Source organism: Lontra canadensis, unplaced genomic scaffold (assembly GCF_010015895.1).
Source record: "Lontra canadensis isolate GAN:19392208 unplaced genomic scaffold, GSC_riverotter_1.0 scaffold10, whole genome shotgun sequence".
Classification (NCBI taxonomy): domain Eukaryota; kingdom Metazoa; phylum Chordata; class Mammalia; order Carnivora; family Mustelidae; genus Lontra; species Lontra canadensis.
In genome coordinates this window covers 29,701,631-29,723,824 of record NW_022631004.1, presented here as the reverse complement: position 1 = coordinate 29,723,824, position 22,194 = coordinate 29,701,631, and the positions used below count along the sequence as shown (strand labels likewise).

The 22,194-nt window shown below is 37.5% G+C and overlaps 1 protein-coding gene across 1 annotated transcript; it reads left to right on the top strand.

Annotated features, from left to right (window-relative positions):
• Window positions 1-2,115: 2,115 nt before the first annotated feature.
• On the top strand, window positions 2,116-3,181 carry LOC116866715 (high mobility group protein B2-like). Its single transcript, XM_032855898.1, has one exon. The coding sequence runs from the start codon at window positions 2,203-2,205 to the stop codon at window positions 2,848-2,850; it is 648 nt and encodes a 215-aa protein (XP_032711789.1). The 5' UTR covers window positions 2,116-2,202; the 3' UTR covers window positions 2,851-3,181.
• Window positions 3,182-22,194: the final 19,013 nt, after the last annotated feature.

Here is a 22,194-nt window from a genome sequence, read left to right as displayed (position 1 = left end):
CATGACCTGAGGCAAAGGCAGAGGCTTTAACTCACTGAGCCACCCAGGTGCCCCCCAAATAGAGATTTCAAATTCCTATTTGTGGGAGTCCTACTCTCATCATGAAAATATTGTAATGTACCTTAGTCCACATTAATATAATTTAAAAATTTAAAGTATATTTATATTTTTACTTTAAATTTTTTTTTTTGTAATTTATTTTGTGAATTACTAATGTTTTGGCACTCCTGGTACATTCTCAGGAATTCTTGTAAAATTTAAAAAAAAAAACTTGAAATTGTGCTAAATGTAATGAAATTTTTTTATTAACATATAATGTATTATTTGCTTCAGGGTTAGAGGTCTGTGATTCATCAATCTTACACAATTCACAGCATTCACCATAGCACATACTCTCCCCAATGTCCATAACGCAGCCGCCCAATCCCTCCTCCCACCCCCCTGCAACCCTGTTTGTTTCCTGAGGTTTTTTTTTTGTTTTTTTTTTTTTTAAGTACTAAATTCAGCGTTTAATAAAGTTAACATGTATTTGTGGTCATTTAATTAAATAGATTTCTATTTGGATTTTGTCAATTTGTCAGCATATTTCAAAGCCTGTAATATATTCTGTAGGTCTCAAACCCTAAAAAGTTTCAAGTCCATAAGCACTATAGCTCTAGTGTCTTTTGAGCAAAGCAGTCCTCCAGCTGCCAGGCTCATGGTAACAGTAGGTCAGAGTTGAGGCCAAGCTTTCTACCTCAGGGAAGTACTGCCCTGAATTGCTGATTTAGGGGACTCTGCACACTGTCAGAGGCAGGAGTCCTCATTAGCTGATTTTCATATTGTGGAGTTGGGGCCTAACAAAGAAAGGAAAACAGAGTTCAATCAGATGTCATTTAAATTCTGTGAAATTTTTAGTCCAAACTAAAATAAAATAAATTAACTACCAAACAAAAGCAAGATCCAACCAAGCCATAAAGGAAGTTGCTGTAACCTTCAGTTTATATGCTGATTGACTCAAATAAATTTGAAGATATAGGAAATAATATAAATAAGATAGTGGAATAAACACATAAATATGATGATGGAACCCCAACAGAGAGAGATGGGCTTGGAATCTTATGATATAAAAGCCATAAAAAGGGGCTCAGCCAGTCTTTTATTGGCTCAATCACTTTCCAGGTGTTCCAGTTGTCTTTGTTGTATAGAAAAACTACCCTAAAACTTAATGGCTAAAAAAAGTGTTATTTTTGCATTTCAAAAATGTATATACAGGTTAAGAATTCAGACAGATTCCCCAGGAATGGTTTGATTTAGAAGGAAATACCTGAAACTGCAACTGGGTTGATGTAAATTGTTGTGGGCTGGGAGAGGTCAAGCTGACCAGACCTCCCTCCCTCTATCCATATATGACATCTGCTTGTGACTAGTTTGGGCTTTTCTGAGGTGTGGTGGTCTGGCTGTCAAATTTCTTACATAGCAACTGGCCTCCTTCAGAGTGAAAATTCAAAGAGATGAAGAGGGGGAGCAACAAAACTTCATTACTGTAACATTCTAGTAGTTATAATCAAGTCACAGATTCTGAAAGGAGTGACTACACAAAGGTGTGGATTGCAAGAGGCATAGTTTATAGAGAAAGCCATCTTTGAAGAATGTCTACCATATCAGCTTTCTTATACTGGTTAAAAGACTATGATTGGAGAAAGCAAGCCCAATTTGCCTGAAATACTCAAACTTTTAACCCTGGGAAGGCTCAGAATTGTATATAGAGAGATAACAAAACTTTCTGTAATAATTCAGGGCTAAATTTAGGAATCATTTGTATATTTTGTGCTATGTTTAAGGAAATTTGTTATATTCATGCGTATCTGACAGATTACCATCAAGAGTCCAATTGGACATGTGTTATTAAGTAATTTATGTTAGTCTTGAGTTTTTAGGAAAATAGGATAAGAGTACATGTTAGTAAACAATAGTGGAATGTTTAAGGGAATTTAGGATTCACAGTGTTATAAAACTTAATTTATTAGATTAAGGGGAGTGGTTAGATAAAAGAGTTTTGCTTTTCAGTTTTGACATTCCAAGTGCTTCAGAATAAGCACTTACAAGTGCTTATAAAAGCAGTTTAAGGATAAACCAGTTCACGCCGGAGCCCTGGGAAGGAAGCGTCCCTGTTGGATCCGGCGTCTTCGCGGGACTCTCAGAAAAGCTACCACCAGGTAGATGCCGCCTGTCACCATGGGTAAAGGAGACCCCAACAAGCTGCGGGGCAAGATGTCCTCATACGCCTTCTTCATGCAGACCTGTCGGGAAGAGCACAAGAAGAAACACCCGGACTCTTCCGTCAATTTCGCCGAATTTTCCAAGAAATGTTTGGAGAGATGGAAGACCATGTCTGCAAAGGAAAAGTCGAAATTTGAAGATATGGCAAAAAGTGACAAAGCTCGATATGACAGGGAGATGAAAAATTACGTGCCTCCCAAAGGTGACAAGAAAGGAAAGAAAAAAGATCCCAATGCTCCTAAAAGGCCTCCGTCTGCTTTCTTCCTATTTTGCTCTGAACATCGCCCAAAGATCAAAAGTGAACACCCTGGTTTATCCATTGGGGATACTGCAAAAAAATTGGGTGAAATGTGGTCTGAACAGTCAGCCAAAGATAAGCAACCGTATGAACAGAAAGCAGCAAAGCTAAAGGAGAAATATGAAAAGGATATTGCTGCATATCACGCCAAGGGCAAAAGTGAAGCTGGAAAGAAGGGCCCTGGCAGGCCAACAGGTTCAAAGAAGAAGAATGAACCAGAGGATGAGGAGGAAGAGGAAGAGGAGGAAGAAGATGAAGATGATGAGGAAGAGGAGGAAGATGAAGAATAAATGGCTATCCTGTAATGATATGTGTGGAGTGTGTGTGTGTGCTCAGGCAATTGTTTTGCTAAGAATGTGAATTCAAGTGCAGCTCAATATTAGCTTCAGTATAAAAACTGTACAGATTTTTGTATAGCTGATAAGATTCTTTGTAGAGAAAATACTTTTTTAAAAATGCAGGTTGTAGCTTTTTGAGGGGCTACTACATACAGTTAGATTTTAAAGCTTCTGATGTTGAATGTTTCTAAATATTTAATGGTTTTCTTAATTTCTTGACTTGTGTATTGTAGCACAGCAAACTTGTAGGAATTAGTATCAATAGTAAATTTTGGGTTTTTTAGAATGTTGCATTTTGTTTTTTTAAAAAAATTTTTGTAATAAAATTGTGTATATTAAAAAAAAAAGCAGTTTAAAATGATTGTAAAAATATGATCAAGTTTTATATAGGGTGATAATTTAAGTCATAATGTTCAGTATAAACACTTGATAAATGATAATCAAAAGCTTTCTTAAAATGATTGTTAAAATTTACTGATTTGGGGGGAAGGGCAAGATGGCAGAGAAATAAGTTTTATATTCTTAAATATTCTTGATGATAAGAACCACACCCATCATTGGTGGTTGCATAGTCTTTTATGCCTTGCCGGTCTTGGAAACTCTTTTTCTCTCCATCCATTTTGAATGTCAGTCTTGCTGGATAAAGTATTCTTGGCTGCATGTTGTTCTCATTTAGTGCCCTGAATATATCTTGCCAGCCCTTTCTGGCTTGCCAGGTCTCTGTGGACAGGTCTGACGTTATTCTGATGGGCTTTCCTCTCTAAGTAAGGAGCCTCTTTGTCCTAGCGGCTTTCAAGAGATTATATCTACAATTATGATTCCTCAATTCGACTATCAGGTACCTTGATGTTTTTCTGGAATCTATAATCTTGGGTGGAGATCTTTCATCCTCTAGTACAGGAATGCTGGTTCCATTCGCTAGATTGGGAAAAATTTCATGAAGATCCTGTTCCACTATATCTTCTAGACTTCTTTCTTTCTCCTCCCCTTCAGGGATTCCAATAATTTTGACGTTGGAACGTTTCATGGCATCATTTATTTCCTGATTCTGTTTTTGTGGCTTCTAAGCTGTTTGTTCCAGGCTTCCTCCTGATCCTTTCTCTCTCTCTGTTTGTCCTCCAGATCACTAATTCTATCTCCTGTCTCAGTTACCCTAGCTTTGAGAGAATTTAGATTAGATTGGAACTCATTGAGAGCATTGTGAACCTCATCCCTGGTAGCTTTTAACTCTGCCCTAACATTGTGAACATTATCCCTGGTCGCTTTCAGTTCTGCCCTAATCAATTCCGTTTGGTCATCCATGGCTTTCTCCAACCTAGCTATTGCCTGGATAATTGTTAGCCTGAATTTTCCTTCCGACATATTGTCTATGTCGATAGCCATTAGCTCTGTTGCAGAAACCCCATCCTCTGTATTTTCTTCTGTTGGGCATTCCTCCTCCTAATCATTTTGGTGAGAGATGACTGAATGGATGTAGCTGGATGTATTGACTGTGGTGCAGTCAAGGTGCACCCTAGAATGTTTCTGAGCAATCAGGGTTCCCCACCCAAATGAGAGAAAAAGGAAAAGAAAAAGAAAAAAGAGAGAGAGAGAGACAGGATAAATAGGGAAGATAAATAGAAGGTTCAGCCCAAATGGGCCCCAAGGCAAGATTGATGAAGTATACAAACAAAAAGACTGATAAAAGTATATGACAAGACAAAAAAAAAAAATATATATATATATATATATATATATGCAAATAAAGGAAGAACCTCATCAAAAAGAACCCCAAGTATAAGATTTATATACTATCAGGACAAAGACAAAAACACAGAAACAGTGGTGGAAGAAAAAGATGGGAGAGTGGTGATAAATTTTCAGTCTGGGTGAGGAAGGTTATTTTGATTCTTCCTGGATATATCTTTATATCTTTGTTAAAGGACTCAACTTTCCTAAGATAAGGGGGGATTAAAATTTGGTTTACCTATAGGAGTAGCACTGATTGGGGAAAGGGGATTACCTTCAAGTTTAACTCTATATGAATATTAGAAAATAAAAATTAGAAAGGAATAAACTAGACTACACTAAACTAAAATTTAGAAAAGAAAATAAAAAATAGAAACGCAAAAGAAAAACACAGGTGTATGTATCAAAAAGTTCAGGTTAGAAGGTTATTTTGGAATTTGATGTACTGGACATCTCACTGTGATGATAAATAGGTTAAAATTATTTATATATATAAAAAATGAACTAGAATAGTGGGAACGAATTAAAAATAAAAGTTGTCCTATGAAGTAGTGGTGGTTGTTCTCTTGTAGTCTTTTTTTTTTTTTTTTTTTTTTTTTTTCTTTCCTGGTTGGTTTTCTGGGGGAGAGGCCTGCCACGTGGATCTTCAGTAAATGATATTCCCTGAGTTAAGTACTCTCGCCACCCCTCAAGGGGGTGGGCTCTGAGGAAACTGGTTTTTTTCAGGCTTTTGTTCTCTGGAGGTTTTTATGTTTGTTCACTTTTTTTTTTTTCTCCTTGACTGCTTTTGATGTTTTTTGTAGGTTTAGAGGGAAGCAAACTGCACCCTGACCTCCCTCTCAGAGAGAAGCCTCAGTCTGGTCCCCTGTGGGTGTTGCAGAGTCCATATAAATTCCCCCTTGGCCGCTGGCAGAACAGGTTCCGAGTAGCGGTCCCTGGGGATGCAGGATCTTCTGCTTGTACCCAAAACCACGGCAGCGGGGACTCTCTGGGCAGCTCCAGACTGCTAGAGAGGTTCCAAGCAGGGATCGCACACTGAGATTTTCCCGCTGGCCTGGGCTGGGAGTGCCTGGTTTTTCTGGGTCTAAGAGCGCCGGTTTTGCACGCACCTCTCTCATGGGAGGCTGTGGATCACACGCGTGTCTCAGGCTCTGGTAGCAGGGCGCAGGTCCGAGAGCACCAGGCTGGGCCTTTGCGCATTTCTCTCAGGGGAGGGTTTGGGGCACGCACACGACTCAGGCTCTGAAACAATGGCGCAGGTCTAAGAGCTCCGGGCTGGGCCTTCACACACCTCTCTCAGGAGAGGGTGAGGGGCACACACACTTCTCAGGCTCAGTAGCACAGCTCAGTATTCTGCCATCTGGTGAGGCTCCCAGCCCCTCAGAGGAGCCGGACCCTATGCATTCTTGGGTGCACTGGCATCTCAGGGACCAAGACCTGGTTTCTCCGCCACACTCTCTCTGGCTCAGCACCAGAGGAGGTTGTCCTGGGTCCGGGGACTTAAGCCCCTGTCCCTAGCCGCCCCGATTCCCACAACTTCCCCCGCCCCCGCAATCCTTCGTTCTTTCTGAGTGCTTTCAACCAGTCTCCAAGTTAATGCTGGTCCCCAGATGCAGGGCACTCTCGTATTAAGGGTATTACTTTCCAATCTTTCACCTCTGGTGGCTCCCTCCCCCTTTTGTTTATCTTCTGATATCAGTCCGACTTTCCCATTCCACTTTACCTGACCACTGGCGTCTTCTGCCCCTGTAGAGATCCAGACGTGTATAATTCTGATCTCAGGCTGATCTCATGGGTGATTGGAGTTCTTTGGTAGGTAATCAGCTCAGTTTAGGGTACAGGTTGAAATGGCGCCTCCTCCTACTTCCCTGCCATCTTATCTCCCCGCCAAAGAATTACAACTAGAGGTTTAATGAAATATATTCATAATAACCTTTTAACTTGAACTTTTCTCATGCATATACCTGTGTTTCTTTTTCTTTTCTTTTTTCTTTCTCTCTTTCCCTCTTTTTTTTTTTTTTAACAAATTGATATAAGCCTCAAGGTAATCCTTTTTCTCTATTCAATAGTACTCCTATATATAAACCAGTTTTAATTTCTCTGTACCTGTGGAAAGTTGAGTCTTTTAACAAAGATAACAAGATTCACCCAGGAAGAACTGAAATAATATTCTTCGCCCACCTCGAGGGTTTCTAACCATCTTCCCACCTTATTCTTCTGTCACTGTTTCTGTGTATTTGTTTTTGTTTTTGCACTATATAAATCTTATTCTTGGGGTTCATTTTGGCTGGGTTTTTCTTTTACTTTCGTGTCTTTTACTTTTGTCGGTCTTTTTGTTTGTCCGTTTTTGTTCATGTACCTTATATATCTTACTTTGGGGGCTCATTTTGGCTGGGTTTTCTCTTTTCTTTTTCTCTTTTTCTCTTTTTTCTTTCTTTTTGGTGGTGACTTCCAATTGCTCTGATATTTTCCAGAGTGTACCTTGCCTAGAGCATGGTTGACATATTCAGCTATACATCCCCTCAACCACCTCTTACCAAAATGACTAGGAAGAGGAACACCCCACAGAAGAAATATTCAGAGACTGTGACCTCTGCCACAGAACTAGTAGTTATGGACCTAAATAGTATGTAGGAAAAGGAATTCAGGGTAGCAATTATCCAGGCAATGGCTAGGTTGGAGAAGACCATTAGTGGCAACATAGAAACTCTAAGGGCAGAAGTGAGGACTGATCTGGCAGTATGAAAAAATGCTATCAATGAGATCCACTCTAATGTAAATATTCTAACAGCTAGGGCAAATGAGGCAGAAGATCGAATAAGTGATCTAGAAGACAAACCGAAAGGAAAGAAGGATCAGGAGGAGGCCTGGAACAAATAGCTTAGAAGCCATGAAAACAGAATTAGGGAAATAAAATATCATCCTCAATGGGAAAAAGCTGAGAGCCTTCCCACTGAGATTAGGAACATGACAAAAATGCCCACTCTCGCCACTGTTGTTCAACATAGTACTAGAAGTCCTAGCAATAGCAAGCAGACAACAAAAAGAAATAGAAGGTATCCAAAGTGGCCAAGAAGAAGTCAAACTCTCTTTCATCACAGATGACATGATACTTCTATGGAAAACCCAAAAGACTCCACCCCCAAACCACTAGAACTCATACAGCAATTCAGTAATGTGGAAGGATACAAAAATCAATGCACAGAAAGCAGGTGCTTTCTTATACACTAACAGTGAAAATATAGAAAAGGAAATTGTAGAATCGACCCCATTTACTATAGCACCAAGAACCTTAAGATACCTTGGAATAAACCTAACCAAACAAGTAAAGGATCTGTACTCCAGGAACTATAGAACACTCGTGAAAGAAATTGAAGAAGACACAAAAAGATGGAAGACCACTCTATGTTCTTGGATGGGAAGAATAAACAATTTAAAAATGTCTATACCACCCAGAGCAATCTACACGTTCAATGCTGTCCCAATCCAAATTCACTGGCATTTTTCAAAGTGCTGGAACAAACAATCCTGAAATTTGTGTGGAACCTGAAAAGACCACAAGTTGCCAAGGAAATGTTGAAAAAGAAAAACAAAGCAGGGGGCGTCACGTTGCCTGATTTCCAGCTTTACTACAAAGCTGTTATCACCGAGACAGCATGGTACTCGCACAAAAACAGACACAGACCAGTGGAACAGAGCAGAGAGTCTAGGTATGCACCCGTAACTCTATGGTCAAATAATCTTGGACAAAGCAGAAAAAAATATCCAGTGGAATAAAGACAGCCTCTTCGATAAGTGGTGCAAGAAAATTGGACAGCTACGTATAGAAGAGTGAAACTTGACCATTCGTTGTCTTACACCATTCACAAGATAAACTCGAAATGGATAAAAGACCTGAACATGAGGCAGGAATCTATCAAAATCCTAGAGGAGAAAATACGCAGTTACTTCTTTGACATCGGCCATAGCAACTTTTTTCAAGATATGTCTCCAAACGCAAAGGAAACAAAAATGAAAGTAAACTTTTTTGACTTCAGCAAGATCAAAAGTTTCTGCACAGCAATGGAAACAGTCAATACAACAAAGAGGCCACCCATGGAATGGGAGAAGATATTTGCAAATGACAGTACAAAGGGCTGATATCCAAGATCTATAAAGAACTCCTCAAACTCAACACCCCAAAAACAGATAATCATGTTAAAAAATGGTCAGAAGACATGAGCAGATGCTTCTCCAAAGAAGACATACAAATGGCTTACAGACCCATGAAAAAATATTCATCCTCATTAGCCATCAGGGAAATTCAAATCAAAACCACATTGAGATACTACCTTACACCAGTTAGAATGGCCACAATTAACAAGACAGGAAACAAGTGTTGGAGAGGATGTGGAGAAAGGGGAACACTCTTACACTATTGGTGAGAATGTACGTTTGTGCATCCACTATGGAAAACAATGTGGAGATTCCTTAAGAAATTAAAAATAGAGCTAACTGTGACCCTGCAATTCCACTACTGGGTTTACCCCAATGATACAAATGCAGTGAAGAGAGGGGCCATATGTACCCCAAAGTTCATAGCATCACTGGCCACAATTGCCAAACTGTGGAAAGAATCAAGATGCCCTTCAGCAGATGAATGGATAAAGAAGATACGGTTCATGTACACAATGGAATATTACGCCTCGATCAGAAAGGATGAATATCCAACTTTTGTGTCAGCATGGACGGATCTGAAGGAGATTATGCTAAGTGAAATAAGTCAAGCAGAGAAAGTCAATTATCATATGGTTTCACTTGTGGAGCTTAAGGAATAACATGGAGGATATTAGGCGAAGGAAAGGAAAAGTGAATTGGGAGAGATCGGAGTGGTAGGCAAAGCATGAGAGACTGGACTGAGAAAAAAAAAAAACTGAGGGTTTTGTTAGGGTGGGTTTTGAGAGGATTGGCGAGCCTGGTGGTAGGTATTAAGGAAGGCATGTATTGCATGAAGCACTGGGTGTGGTGCGTAAACAATGTATCTTGGAATACTGAAAAAAATAAAAATAAATTTTAAAAAATACTGTATTTTTTAATTTACTAGAACTCATACAGCAATTCAGTAATGTAACAGGATACAAAATCAATGCACAAAAATTATTTGCATTTGTATACACAAACAATGTAACTGTAGAAAGAGAAATTAAGGAATTGATTCCATTTACAATAGAAGCCAAAACCATAAGATACCTTGGAATTAACCTAACCAAATAGGTAAAGTATCTATACTCTAGAAACTACAGAAACATTTATGAAAGAAATTAGGGTAGATGGCGCACCTGGACGGCTCAGTTGTTAGGTGTCTGCCTTCAGCTCTGGCATGATATCAGGCTCCTGGGATCAAGCTCCGCACTGAGCTCCCTCTTCTGCAAAAGGCCTGCTTCTCCCTCTGTCACTCCCCATGCCTCTGTTCCTTCTCTTGCTCTGTCTTTCTGTCAAATGGATGAATAAAATCTTAAAAAAAAGAAGAAAGAAAAGAAAAAGAAAGAAATTGAGGAAGACACAAAGAGATGGAAAAACATTCTGTGTTCATGGATTGGAAGAATAAACACTGTTAAAATGCTTCTTCTGTCCAAAGCAATCTACACATTCAATGTAATCCCTATCCAAATACCATCCACATTTCTCTCTGGTTGGAACAAACAATCCTAAAATTTGTGTGGAACCAGAAAAGACCCTAAATCACCAGGGGAATGTTGAAAAAGAAAAGCAAAGCAGAGGCCATCACATTGCCTGACTTTAAAATACTTAACAAAGCTGTGATCATCAAGACAGCATTTTACTGGCACAAAAACAGACACATAGACCAGTAGAACAGAATAGAGAGCTCAGCAATGGACCCTCAACTCTATAGTCAACCAATCTTTGACAAAGGAAAACATATCTAATGGAAAAAAGACAGTCTCATCAATAAATGGTACTGGGAATATTGAACAGCCACATGCAGAAGAATGAAACTGAACCTTTCTCTTACACAATACAAAAGATAAACTCAAAATTGATGAAAGACCTCAATGTGAGACAGGAGTCCATCAACATCCTAGAGGAGAATATAGGCAGTAATCTCCTCAACAACAGCCATAGCAGCTTCTTTCATGACACGTCTCCAAAGGCAAAGGAAACAAAAGCAAAAAAGAACTTTTGGGATTTCATCAAGATAAAAGCTTCCTCACAGCAAAGGAAACAGTCAACAAAACTAAGAGGCAACCCACAGAACAGGAGAAGATATTTGTTAAAGACATAGCAGATAAAAGACTGGTATCCGACCTCTACAAAGAGATTCTCAAACTCAACATCTAAAAAACAAATAGTCCAGTCAAGAAATGGGCAGATGACATGAACAGATACTTCTCCAAAGAAGACATGCAAATGGATGACAGATGCCTGAGAAAATGCTCCACATCACTTATCATCAGGAAAATACAAATCAAAACCTCAATGAGTTACCACCTCACACCAGTCAGAATGCCTAGAATTAACAAGAGAGGAAACAACAATTGTTGGTGAGGTTGTGGAGAAAAGGGAACCCTCTTCCACTGTTGGTGGGAATGCAAGCTGGTACAGTCCCTCTGGAAAACAGTATGGGAGTTACTCAGGACATTAAAAATTGAACTACCTTACAGTTTAGCAATAGCTCTACTGGGTATTTACCCCAAAGATACAGATGTTGTGTAATGAAAGGGCACCTGCGGCTCAATGTTCATAGCTGAAATGTCCCCAATAGCCAAACTGTGGAAGGAGCAAAGATGCCCTTTGACAGATGAATGGATAAAGGAGATGTGGTCCAGATATACAATGGAATATTACTCAGCCATCAGAAATGAATATTTACCATTTGCATCAAAATGGTTGGAACTGGAGGGGATTATGACAAGTGAAATAAGTCAGTGAGAGAAAGACAATTATCGTATGGTTTCAGTCATATGTAGACTATAAGGAATAGTGCAGAGGATCATAGGGGAATGGAAGGAAAACTAAATGGGAAGAAATCAGGGAGCGAGACAAACCATGAAAGACTCCAGCCTTGGGAAACAAACTGAGGGTAACAGAAGGAAGAATGGGTCTGGGGATATGGCAAACAAGTGATAGGTATTAAGGAGGGCATGTGATGTGATGTGCTTTGGGTGTTATACACCACTAATGAATCATTGAACACTACATTTAAAACCAATGATGTACTATATGTTTGCTAATTGAACATAATAAAAAAACCTAGGATTTTTAAATATTTACATCAATTAAAAATTAGTTTTATTTAAAGTAGCCACAAAGAGTCTTTAATATGCAAGAAGTCATTCATACATAGGAAGCACCTTAAATTGATACTTCTGATTCCACCTTAAACCTCCCATTCCACTAAACTCAGTTTACTCAGCCTTAGGGCCTCAGAATTAGTAACTCTAGTGCAAATACCTATTAATCTATTTAGAGTTAAAGTATCAGTGTTTTATTTAACATTCTCTGAACAAGGAAGCAGCCTCAAAGGCAATCAGAAGACATATTTGGGAGACTGTACATTTCCACACAAATCCAGGGCCTGAGTTTATAAAATGGAGAAGAGGAAGATTATTATTATTATTATATATTATATATATTATTATAATTATAATATTATTATTATATATTATATATTATTATAATTATAATATTATTATTATATATTATATATATTATTATAATTATAATAATTATTATTATTTTAAAAAATAATATTCACTCCAAATATAAAGTAAGTGATGAAAGAAAACATATTTAAAATGAGAAAAGCATAATAAATTATAAATTTAAAAATATTACAAAATCCAAAGATAATATAATTTTATCAATTAATTCATTCTATAACACATTTTTTCTATCTTTTAAACATTTTTTGGGCTGCATATTCTGATTTCCTTTTTATAAAACAATGATTTTATAATAGAGGCTAGAAGTAATATAAAAGTTTATGCACACAATATTTCTTCTAGTGTGAATGAAATTGTTCTTCATCATTATTACAAAAGTTTCCTCCAGCTTCACATTTTTTGTTGACAATGTAATGTGAATTTCTAAAACTTTTGTCAAATTTGAGTAATCCTCTAACAAATTTCTTTCATATGTGGGCTTTAAGATTTGGGACATCTTTCCATAAACTAGCTTCTGGCTCCATACGTTTTAAACTTTTTCCCTCCTATACCTCTGACATCCTATGTTAGTTCATAGTTATGCTTATGTGTCAAAACAACTTCTTACCTTCACTTTTATTTCCAGTGCTGGATGGTTGCCACAGTCAGCAGTAGGGTTTTTCCTAGAAGCTATGCTTATGCCATAACAGGTAGCAATAACTACATGATATTGTAACAAACCACATAATATAGCCCTCTAAACAGAATTCAAATGTATTCCTTTAAGATTCCTAAGCAATCAGCTTTGACTTAGCAAGATCTCAATATTGGTGCCATGTCTCCAACACTACCCTGTGACAGGGAAGTCAGAGTGGTGAGAGAAAGTGGCCCTGACCAATTGGGGTCAATAAATATCTTAATTTGCAAATTTTATAAAAATGTATAAATATATTATCACATAACATATGCACAATTTGTGTTAATTATTTATAATGTATCACATAATGTGATTAATCTACATATTTGTATTTCACTAGTTTTCCCACCAATGTTCTTTTTTCTTTTTTTTTAAGATTTTATTAATTTATTTGACAGAGAAAGAGAGGTCACAAGTAGGCAGAGAGGCAGGCAGAGAGAGAGGGGGAAGCAGGATCCGCACTGAGCAGAGAGCCTGATGTGGGGCTCAATCCGAACCTGAGATCGTGACCTGAGCCAAAGGCAGAGGCTTAACCCACTGAGCCACCCAGGTGCCCCCCCACCAATGGTCTTCTGGCCTGTGAACCAAACTAGGATTCCACATTATATCTGGTTGTCCTATCTCTTCCATCTCCTGTATGCCATTCCCATGGTCTTTCTTTGTCTTTTATGACTTTTGTACTTGAAGTGTACTAGCCAAATCAAACATACGTTGATTTGGGGTTGTCAGATATATTCTCCTGATTTAATTGAATTTATGCACATTTGGAAAGAATACCACAGAAACTATATACATTTTTCAGCTTACCACATTAGGAGAGACATGAAATCCGTATGCCTTTTTACACATGATGATAACTTTGACAATTTGGTTATGTTTACCTCTGCAATGTTTCTCTGAAAACTTATAATTCTTCCCTTTGTAATTAATATTTATTTTATGGGGAAATGCTTTGAGACTTCATGAACATCCTGTTTCTTATCATACTTGCACTAATTCAAGCATCCGTTGATGATTTTTGCATGCACTAATAGAATTTTTAAAAGCTAAATTTTTGAAAAAAAAATAAAAGCTAAATTTTTTAATTTGGGACCAAAGCCTATTTAATAAAGCAAGATTATGGCCTTCTTGAATATTTCATTTTGAATATTCTTGAATATTTAATTTTCATTAGTCCTTCAGCTGATGAAATATCTTTTTTTTTTTTTCAAGAAAGACACTATGCAAAAATGCTTCCCAAACTCTATTACAGAGCAGACTTATTTTTGTTGCTTATACCCACAAGGTCCAACCTAACTAGGCAGTGGTCTTTTTCACACTAATAGCCTGATGCGTATTGCTCCACTATTTGTTATTGTTAAAATTTTCATTCCTTTATAGAAGTAGTTTTTGGATACTAGCCCTTTATCTAATATGCCTTTTGCAAATATCTTCTCCCATTCTTTTGGTTACCTTTTAGTTTTGGTGATTGCTTCCTTTGCTGTGCATAAAATTTTATCCTGATGAAGATCCAATAACTATTTTTGCTTTTATTTCCCTTGTCTCTGGAAATGTGTCTAGCAAGAAGTTGCTGCAGCCAAGGTAAAAAATGTTGCTGCCTGTATTCTTCTCTAGGAATTTGATGGATTCCTGTCTCACATTGAGGTCGTTCATCCATTTTGAGTTTATTTTTGTGTATGGTGTAAGAAAGTAGTCCAGTTTCATTCTTCTGTATGTGGCTGTCCAGTTTTCAACATCTCTCATCATCAAGCAAATGGAAATCAAAATCACAATGAGATACTTCACACCTGTCAGAATGGCTAAAATAAAGACACAGGAAGCAATAGGTTTTGGCGAGGATGCTGAGAACACTCTTAAACTGTAGGTGGGATTGCAAACTGTACAGTCACTCTGGAAACCAGCATGGAGGCTCCTCAAAAAGTTAAAAATAAAACTACCCTACAATCCAGCAATTGCATTACTAGGTATCAAAAAGAATGAAATCTTTCCATTTGCAATGATGTGGTTGGTGCTAGATAGTATTATGCTAAATGAAATAAGGCAGTCAGAGAAAGACAAATAAGCGATTTCACTCATATATAAAATTTAAGAAACAAAAGATAATATAGGGAAATGAAAGGAAAAATAAAATAATAAAACAGAGAGGGATGCAAACTATAAGAAACTCTTAACTATAGGGAACAAACTAAGAATTGCTGGATGGGAAGCAGGAGAGGGCCAGGGTAACTGGGTGATGGGCATCAAGGAGGCCATTTGATGTAATGAGCACTGGGTGTTATATGTAACAATGAATCACTAAACTCTACCTTGGAAACTAATAATACATTATATGTTAACTGACTTGAATTTAAATTTAGAAAAAGAAAAGAAAAAAGTAGCTGTCCTTTGTAATCTTCCAAATTCCTGGAGTTTTCTCTGTATAACTTGAAAGTGTAATCAAGAATACATACAGGGGACACCTGGGCATCTCAGTCAGTTAAGCATCTGCCTTCAGCTCAGGTCATGATCCTGGAGTCCCAGGATCAAGTTCCAAATCAGGATCCTTGCTCAGCAGGGAGCCTGCTTCTCCCTCTGCCTTCCGCACCCCTTGCTTGTGCTCTTTCTCTCCCTTCCTCTCTCTCTCTCTCTCTCTCTGACAAATAAATAAATAAATAATATTTAAAAAGAATAGATATAGAGATGTCTTTCAGTGATTTTTGTTTGAAATATGGCACTTTTAGTCTGCATATTCATTCAGATATGTATGCAAATAGATGTTTCTAATTTAGGAAAGGTTTATGCAGGTAAGTCTTTCATCCTTTTGTTCCTTATGTTTTGATTTTTCCCTAAAGATCATGTATATTTCTGAGGTAGCATCTTGCTTCTTAAGTTGTCTATTGTGTCCTTCAGGGTTTTATCTTGGTGACCTTCCTTTACATTATAGAGAGACTTTTCAATTTTCTCATCTATATACATCATTCAGTTTCCTAAAGTGTCATTTTATTCTTTATTCCCTTCAAAGGGTATTTAAATTATTCTGTTGAATTTCTAATTTAGGGGAAAAACCTTTACTTCATATAGATCCCTATTTATCCAGTCCTCTTGTGTTCTTATTTCAGCCTGTTCTTTGTTATTTTCCCTCCTATTTAATAGAGACTAGAGCTTCTCACATATTATTGAGGTAATAAATGGTTTTCTTAAAGTTTCTTCTTTTAGAATTTTCTATAATTTCAGGATATTTGCACTCCTCAATCTTAATATAATATAGATAATAAATATATACATATGCTTTTTTAAAACAAATTTCATGTTGTTTTATTTCCTATATACTCAGATATAAGTGAAGAAACCCCAGTAGACTTATCTTTGGCAGAGTGTGTGGTTCTCTCTGGCTCCACATTTCTCATATTAATGCAGTTGTGGCTTCTGAATGTTACAGAGAGGTAACAATTATGGAGTTAGAGCCTCTAAGCCAATTCCTAAAACTTAAATGTTCCTCTACTGTGACTGCTTTGAACTAAAGTGGAATATTTTTATGTGTTACTTCCTAGGTTTCTGATAATTTGAACAGATGGAATATATTCAAAACCTACTGTTCTCAGATTGCACTACTTCCAGGGCTTTAGGTCTCGTTCATTGCTTATATTGATTTAATTGTAGGGATTGCAGATGATTCTTACCTTTCATAAGATAAAAGTTTTTATAACATGTTTTTGTACAATATTTCCCAAGTCCTACAAGTACTCAAATTTTTCGATTATATAATGGTTGGTATACACACACACACACACACACACACACACACCATACCAGGCAGGATACAGTAGCTTATGTTATAATAATAGATGACTCTCAATAAGGTTGAGATTCATAATTCTATTACAGAGAAGGGCTAATTTGTATAGCCACTAAATCAAGCTATATATGTGATATGCATGTGTTATCTATATATAAAACATAAATGTACACTACTGGGACACTCGGGTGGCTCAGTCAGTTAAGCATCTGCCTTTGGCTTAGATCATGATCTCAGGGTCCTAGAATATAGTGCAGCATTGGGTTCCCTGCTCAGCGGAAGACTGGTATTTTACTCTCTCTCTGCCCCTCCCCATGCTCTCTCCCAGATAATTCTCCCAGAATCTTGTAGTTGCCATTTTCTTGCTTTAAAGAAATGTCTAATATCACATTAAATACCTCTTCAATTACTTAGTTTTGTCTTTTATCCATTATATTCAGACTCTTGTATACACACTGACACACAAAATTTTAAGGTTTGCTCACTGTTACTGCTTCTGAATAAAGTTATGTTTTAGCACTATCATAATCTTTGCATCTCTAAGTGTTTGTGAAATTATTTGAATATTTTAGTTAATCCTTAAGTTCATAAATGGAGTAGAAAATGGGAAAAATAAGTATTGATGGTAATAATAAGAAGTAAAGGACTTAAAAACTAAATATAAGAATGGAAATAATTAGAAATGTCAAAATTTGTTATTTTAGCCTTAATGAGATGTTTATTTTTTAAAATTTTGTATATTTAAGCCATATCTTCATGTATTCACTTGTAAAGGAAAATGGAAAAATAGAATAAATGAATTCTAGATATAGATCCAAAAGATGGAGTATAATTAAATAAGATATTAAATGACTTTTATACATATTTGTAAGCATGACTTATGCTCAAAATTAAAAGGCTATATATGCATTTTTTCCAAGGTGCTATTAACCAGGGCTCCTTCACTTCTCTCAGTTTTCTAAGTGGATTTTTAGAACTACAGACTTCATGTCACTATAGGAGAAGAAAGGTAGCACTGTGGAGGCAGGGTAGGAGAATTAGTGGTGAACTCAAACTTAGCTGGCCAATTTTATGGGTGGTAACAATTTTGTCTTTCTTACCTAGGGTAAATGTAATGGAAGGATGGAACAAAAGATGGGTTTTTGTTGTTGTGTTTTGTTTCTGTGTTTGTTTTTGTATAAGCAATCTCTAGGTGTTAATGATGGTAGAACAGTAAGTTTTATCTCTATTTTTCATTTTCAGGCATTGGAATAACTTTATTATTTGTGGAAATTCCTCAAAATTATCCAGAATTGTTTTATTTTTGTATTTTTCTTTTGCATCTTTTTGGTTATTTTAGTTCAGAAAGGAGAGACATTGAAGGGATGACTATCCAGATGCCATTTCTAATGAAAAGTCAACAGTTAATATTGGTAAGGAGAAAAAATACAGCATTAAATATAGTAGTTCAAATCATTTAAAAACTCTTATTCCAATTCAGTTTCCCATCAGTGCTCTAGGAATGAAGGGTCAATTTGGAAAAGTCTTGTATTTCACATTATGACCTCTACATTCACTGGGCATGAAGCATTCTAGAGAAAAAGGGCATGAGCAGAGTGGTAGTAATGTATTTTACACTGAATTTAATCATATGGGTCATTTTTCCAGGCATGGCTTTGTTGAATCTTGACCAGATGTTGAAAGTATTTAGTAAAAATTCAATGTAGATAATATTCCATTAATCTAGGAAATAACAGGAGCCACCAGGCCATTCTGGCATCTAAAAATACTTTTTTTTTTTTCCATTTTGGGGCCTATATTCCTTTTTAATTTTTTAAATTTAAATTCAATTTGGATAACATATACGGTATTATTATTATGTCAAGTGACCTCCTTAATGCCCTTCACTGATTTACACCATGCCCCATCCACCTCCCCTCCAGCAACATGAAGTTTGTTTCCAATTCTTAACAGGCCTATATTCTAAAGATGATTCCTTATATACTGATATGTTTTCAGATCTTTCTTTTTTCAGCCCTTTTTTTTCAATCTATTGTGGTGGTGCCTCACTTTATTTGTTTGTTTGTTTGTTTGTTTTCCAGTATTCCAAAATACATTGTTTATGCACCACACCCAGTGCTCCATGCAATACATGCCCTCCTTAATACCTACCACCAAGCTTGCCCATCCCCTCAACACCCTTCCTTAACAAAACCCTCCCACAGGCAGTGTGCACACCCAGCTACTGTCTCAGTGGTCACCCAAGGTCTGTCTCTGCACCACCATGACACTGAAACCATGAGCGATATTGGTCTTGGTGTGCCCAAACCCTGGCGGCTGCCATTGCTAGGACTGCTGTCTGGGGTCCAAGCCCACACCCACGCCCAGGCGCTCTCACCTTGTGGAGGCACAAGCTACAGAAGGCTATGGGATAAGGGCCCCTGACCTGAATCCATACTGTGTTCTCTCAGGAGCAGACTGGGTGTGCTCAGACCCCACAGCCACACAGGTCACAGATGGCAGCCAGCCCAGAGACTGTGGGCCAGTGCCCATACCAGGCTTTCTCAGGTGCGGGGAGGGGTGTACCCAACCCAAGTGGTGGTGCAAGCAGTGGAAAACTGCAGACTCAGGCACCACAGACTGAACTCCCTGCTGGTCTCTCTCTGGCATGGGTAGTCACGGGTGGTAGCTGTCCTGGGACCGTGGTCTTTGGCCTGTGCTGGTGACTGCCCAATTCCACCAGTTGCCCCTCAAGATATTTTGCCCTTTTTGAGTGCTTTTAACCAGTCACCAATTTAATGCTGGTCCCCAATCACAGGGCACTTTTATATTGGGTTATTACTTTCCAATGGGTCACTTCTGGTGGCTCCCTGATCCTTTGGTTTATTCTCCAATAACAGTACAAGAGTTCTCACTCTCTGTTACATCTCCAGTGATGTCTTCTGCCCCCAAAGAGATCCAGAAGTGTATAGTCTTACATCTCAGGCTGATTTTGTGGGTGTTCAGAGTGTTCTGCTAGATATTCAGCTCACTTTAGGGGATGGGTTGAAACAGGGCTCCTACTACTCTGCCATCTTTCCCCTCTCCTGGTCCCTCACTTTTTGTTGTGATTCTTATCATCAAGAACATTTAAGAATATAAAACTTATTTGACAAGTAGATTTCTTTTTGACTGAATATTGTATTCCTTCATTAATAATTTAGGCTACTACTTCTCCGATAGCAAGAACCCTATTTTTTCTATTTGCCAAATGATTCTGAGATTTTTATTTTAATTGGTAAATAATCTATCAGGATGTTTTCATAAAGAACCTAACAAATGATATCATAAAAAAGCTTTGGAGATCTGGATCTTCTTATTAAGTAGCTGTTTGATATTGGGTCAGTTATTGACCTTCTCTGTGTCTTTGTCTTTATTCTAAAAGGAGGATACAAATAGTTATTATTCCCTTACCAATGTTGTTGTTATTATTATTGTGTATGAAAATTCTTTGAAAAGTAAAGCTCTGTTATAAAAATAAGAACTCAAATAATTATTCAGGAGATATTTATTAAGTACCTACCATGTGCCAGGCCTGTTTTGAGTTCTGGGGAAGCAACAGTGAATAAAACTGGAAAATGTCTTTACTTGTAGGGACCTCATTTTTTTTGGGGGGGGGGAATATGGTAATCAAATGAACAAATAAACATATTGTTTATCATGTACTGAGGCATACTATGGAAAGAAATTTAAGCAGGAAGGGTGGAAGGAAAATACTGTGAGTCAAGGGTGGACACATTTTATATAGGATGATCAATGAAGTCCTCTGTAATAATGTAACACTGAGCAGAGAGTTGAATAGAGAAAAGGAGGAAAAATATATGCTGAAAAACTACTCAGCAAGAGTCAAGGTCAATAAAACAAGCCAAGAGCATTGGCTGTTTCTATCCAAAGGTAGACTTCTAATTTCTCTTAATTCTCAGATCATTTTCTGAAGCATTAGGCAGTTCTTAATTAGGATAAATTTGGTAATATGTGGAAAGTTCTTTCTTGTTTGAAAAGCACCATGTTGTTGCTAATTCATTTAGGTTTAAATAAACTGGAGCCTTGATAATAGTACCTGATATTTGTTAAAAATATATTCATATCTAATGTCCTGTGACAGTCACAAAAGTTTTGAGGTGAATCAGATGTTGTTATCTTTGTTTCCCAAATGCAGAAACTGAAAACAGAAAGTGATTTGCAAAGCTCTGTAACTAGTTCTTGTTGGAACTAGGATGATCTCAGCATTTGTTGAACCCCTGCCCCTGGAGTCATTTCCTTGGAATATATGGGAGATTTCTAGAGACTTCACTGGCTTGAGTTTAATCTTTATGAGATCCAACAGGGGACATAATAGCCTTATCATATCGGCCCACCAGGGTGCAGAAAATAAACACATGACCAGAGAGCTTGAGACTGCCTGGAAAAAGGCCCCAAATTCAAGATCTTGTAAATGAACCAACAGATTTTGGCCCTTTGTCTACTGACTGACTATAGTGGAAAGCTTTCTTGAAGCTGTTGTTTAAGTACCAGAGAGTCCTGGGTGTCTAAATAGAAAACTGGGGTGTGAGTGGACCTCTAGCAGAGCTTCTGCCAGTCACCATCAGTCTCCTGGGGCCTTATTTCACCCTTCCTATCCTGAGTGTCACTGAGCAGCAGCTCTGTAAGAGCCAGTGATATTTTTAGTTCTGTTCTTCCCATGATTACAGGGGTCATTCTATTTGTTTCCCAGTTAAATGGAAACAATTTCAATCAGTGGCATTACTCATCCTTCCAAGTACTGGGACTCAGTGAACTTCAGTCAAGGGAGAGATGTGTACCAAAAAAGGAAGCGTGCTGTCACCCAAATGAGTGGGAGACCCAAAACTGCTGCTGGGTGAGGCTTTTTGTTTAGACAAATCAGCTTCTCACAAAAATGGGGCTTTGAGATCATCATCTACTGTATACTTTCCATGGAAACTTGGAACCAAGTGTTCTATATCTCTCAAACAGAGGGAGAGAAGAAAATAAAACAACAACAATAAAGATAAGCTCTTTCTTCCCTCCCTGTCTTCCTATCCTTCTTATCTTTCCATGACTTTCTTTTCCCTCCAAGCATGGGAATGTTGGTGACCTAGAGATAGTTTGGTGAGTGGAAAGAGGTGTGGTGTGGAGGGATTACATGGTATCTGAAAGTAGAACTGTGAAGCAAGGAGGGACACATAAAATAATGAGCTGAGTACATGACCTAAGTCCTTGTAAGATGTCACATACACTTATATGCACATCAATGTGGAAATAGCTGTATGTGTAGGTATAAAGTTTAGCTATATATAAATATGTGTGTATGCATGTGTACATATATACATAAATATATTTCTTGCTTTTTTTTTTTGCCCATAAAGCCAATAAGAAATAACATACTAATAACAATAAACAAGCACATACCACCTAGATCTTGGTTTCTAAATACC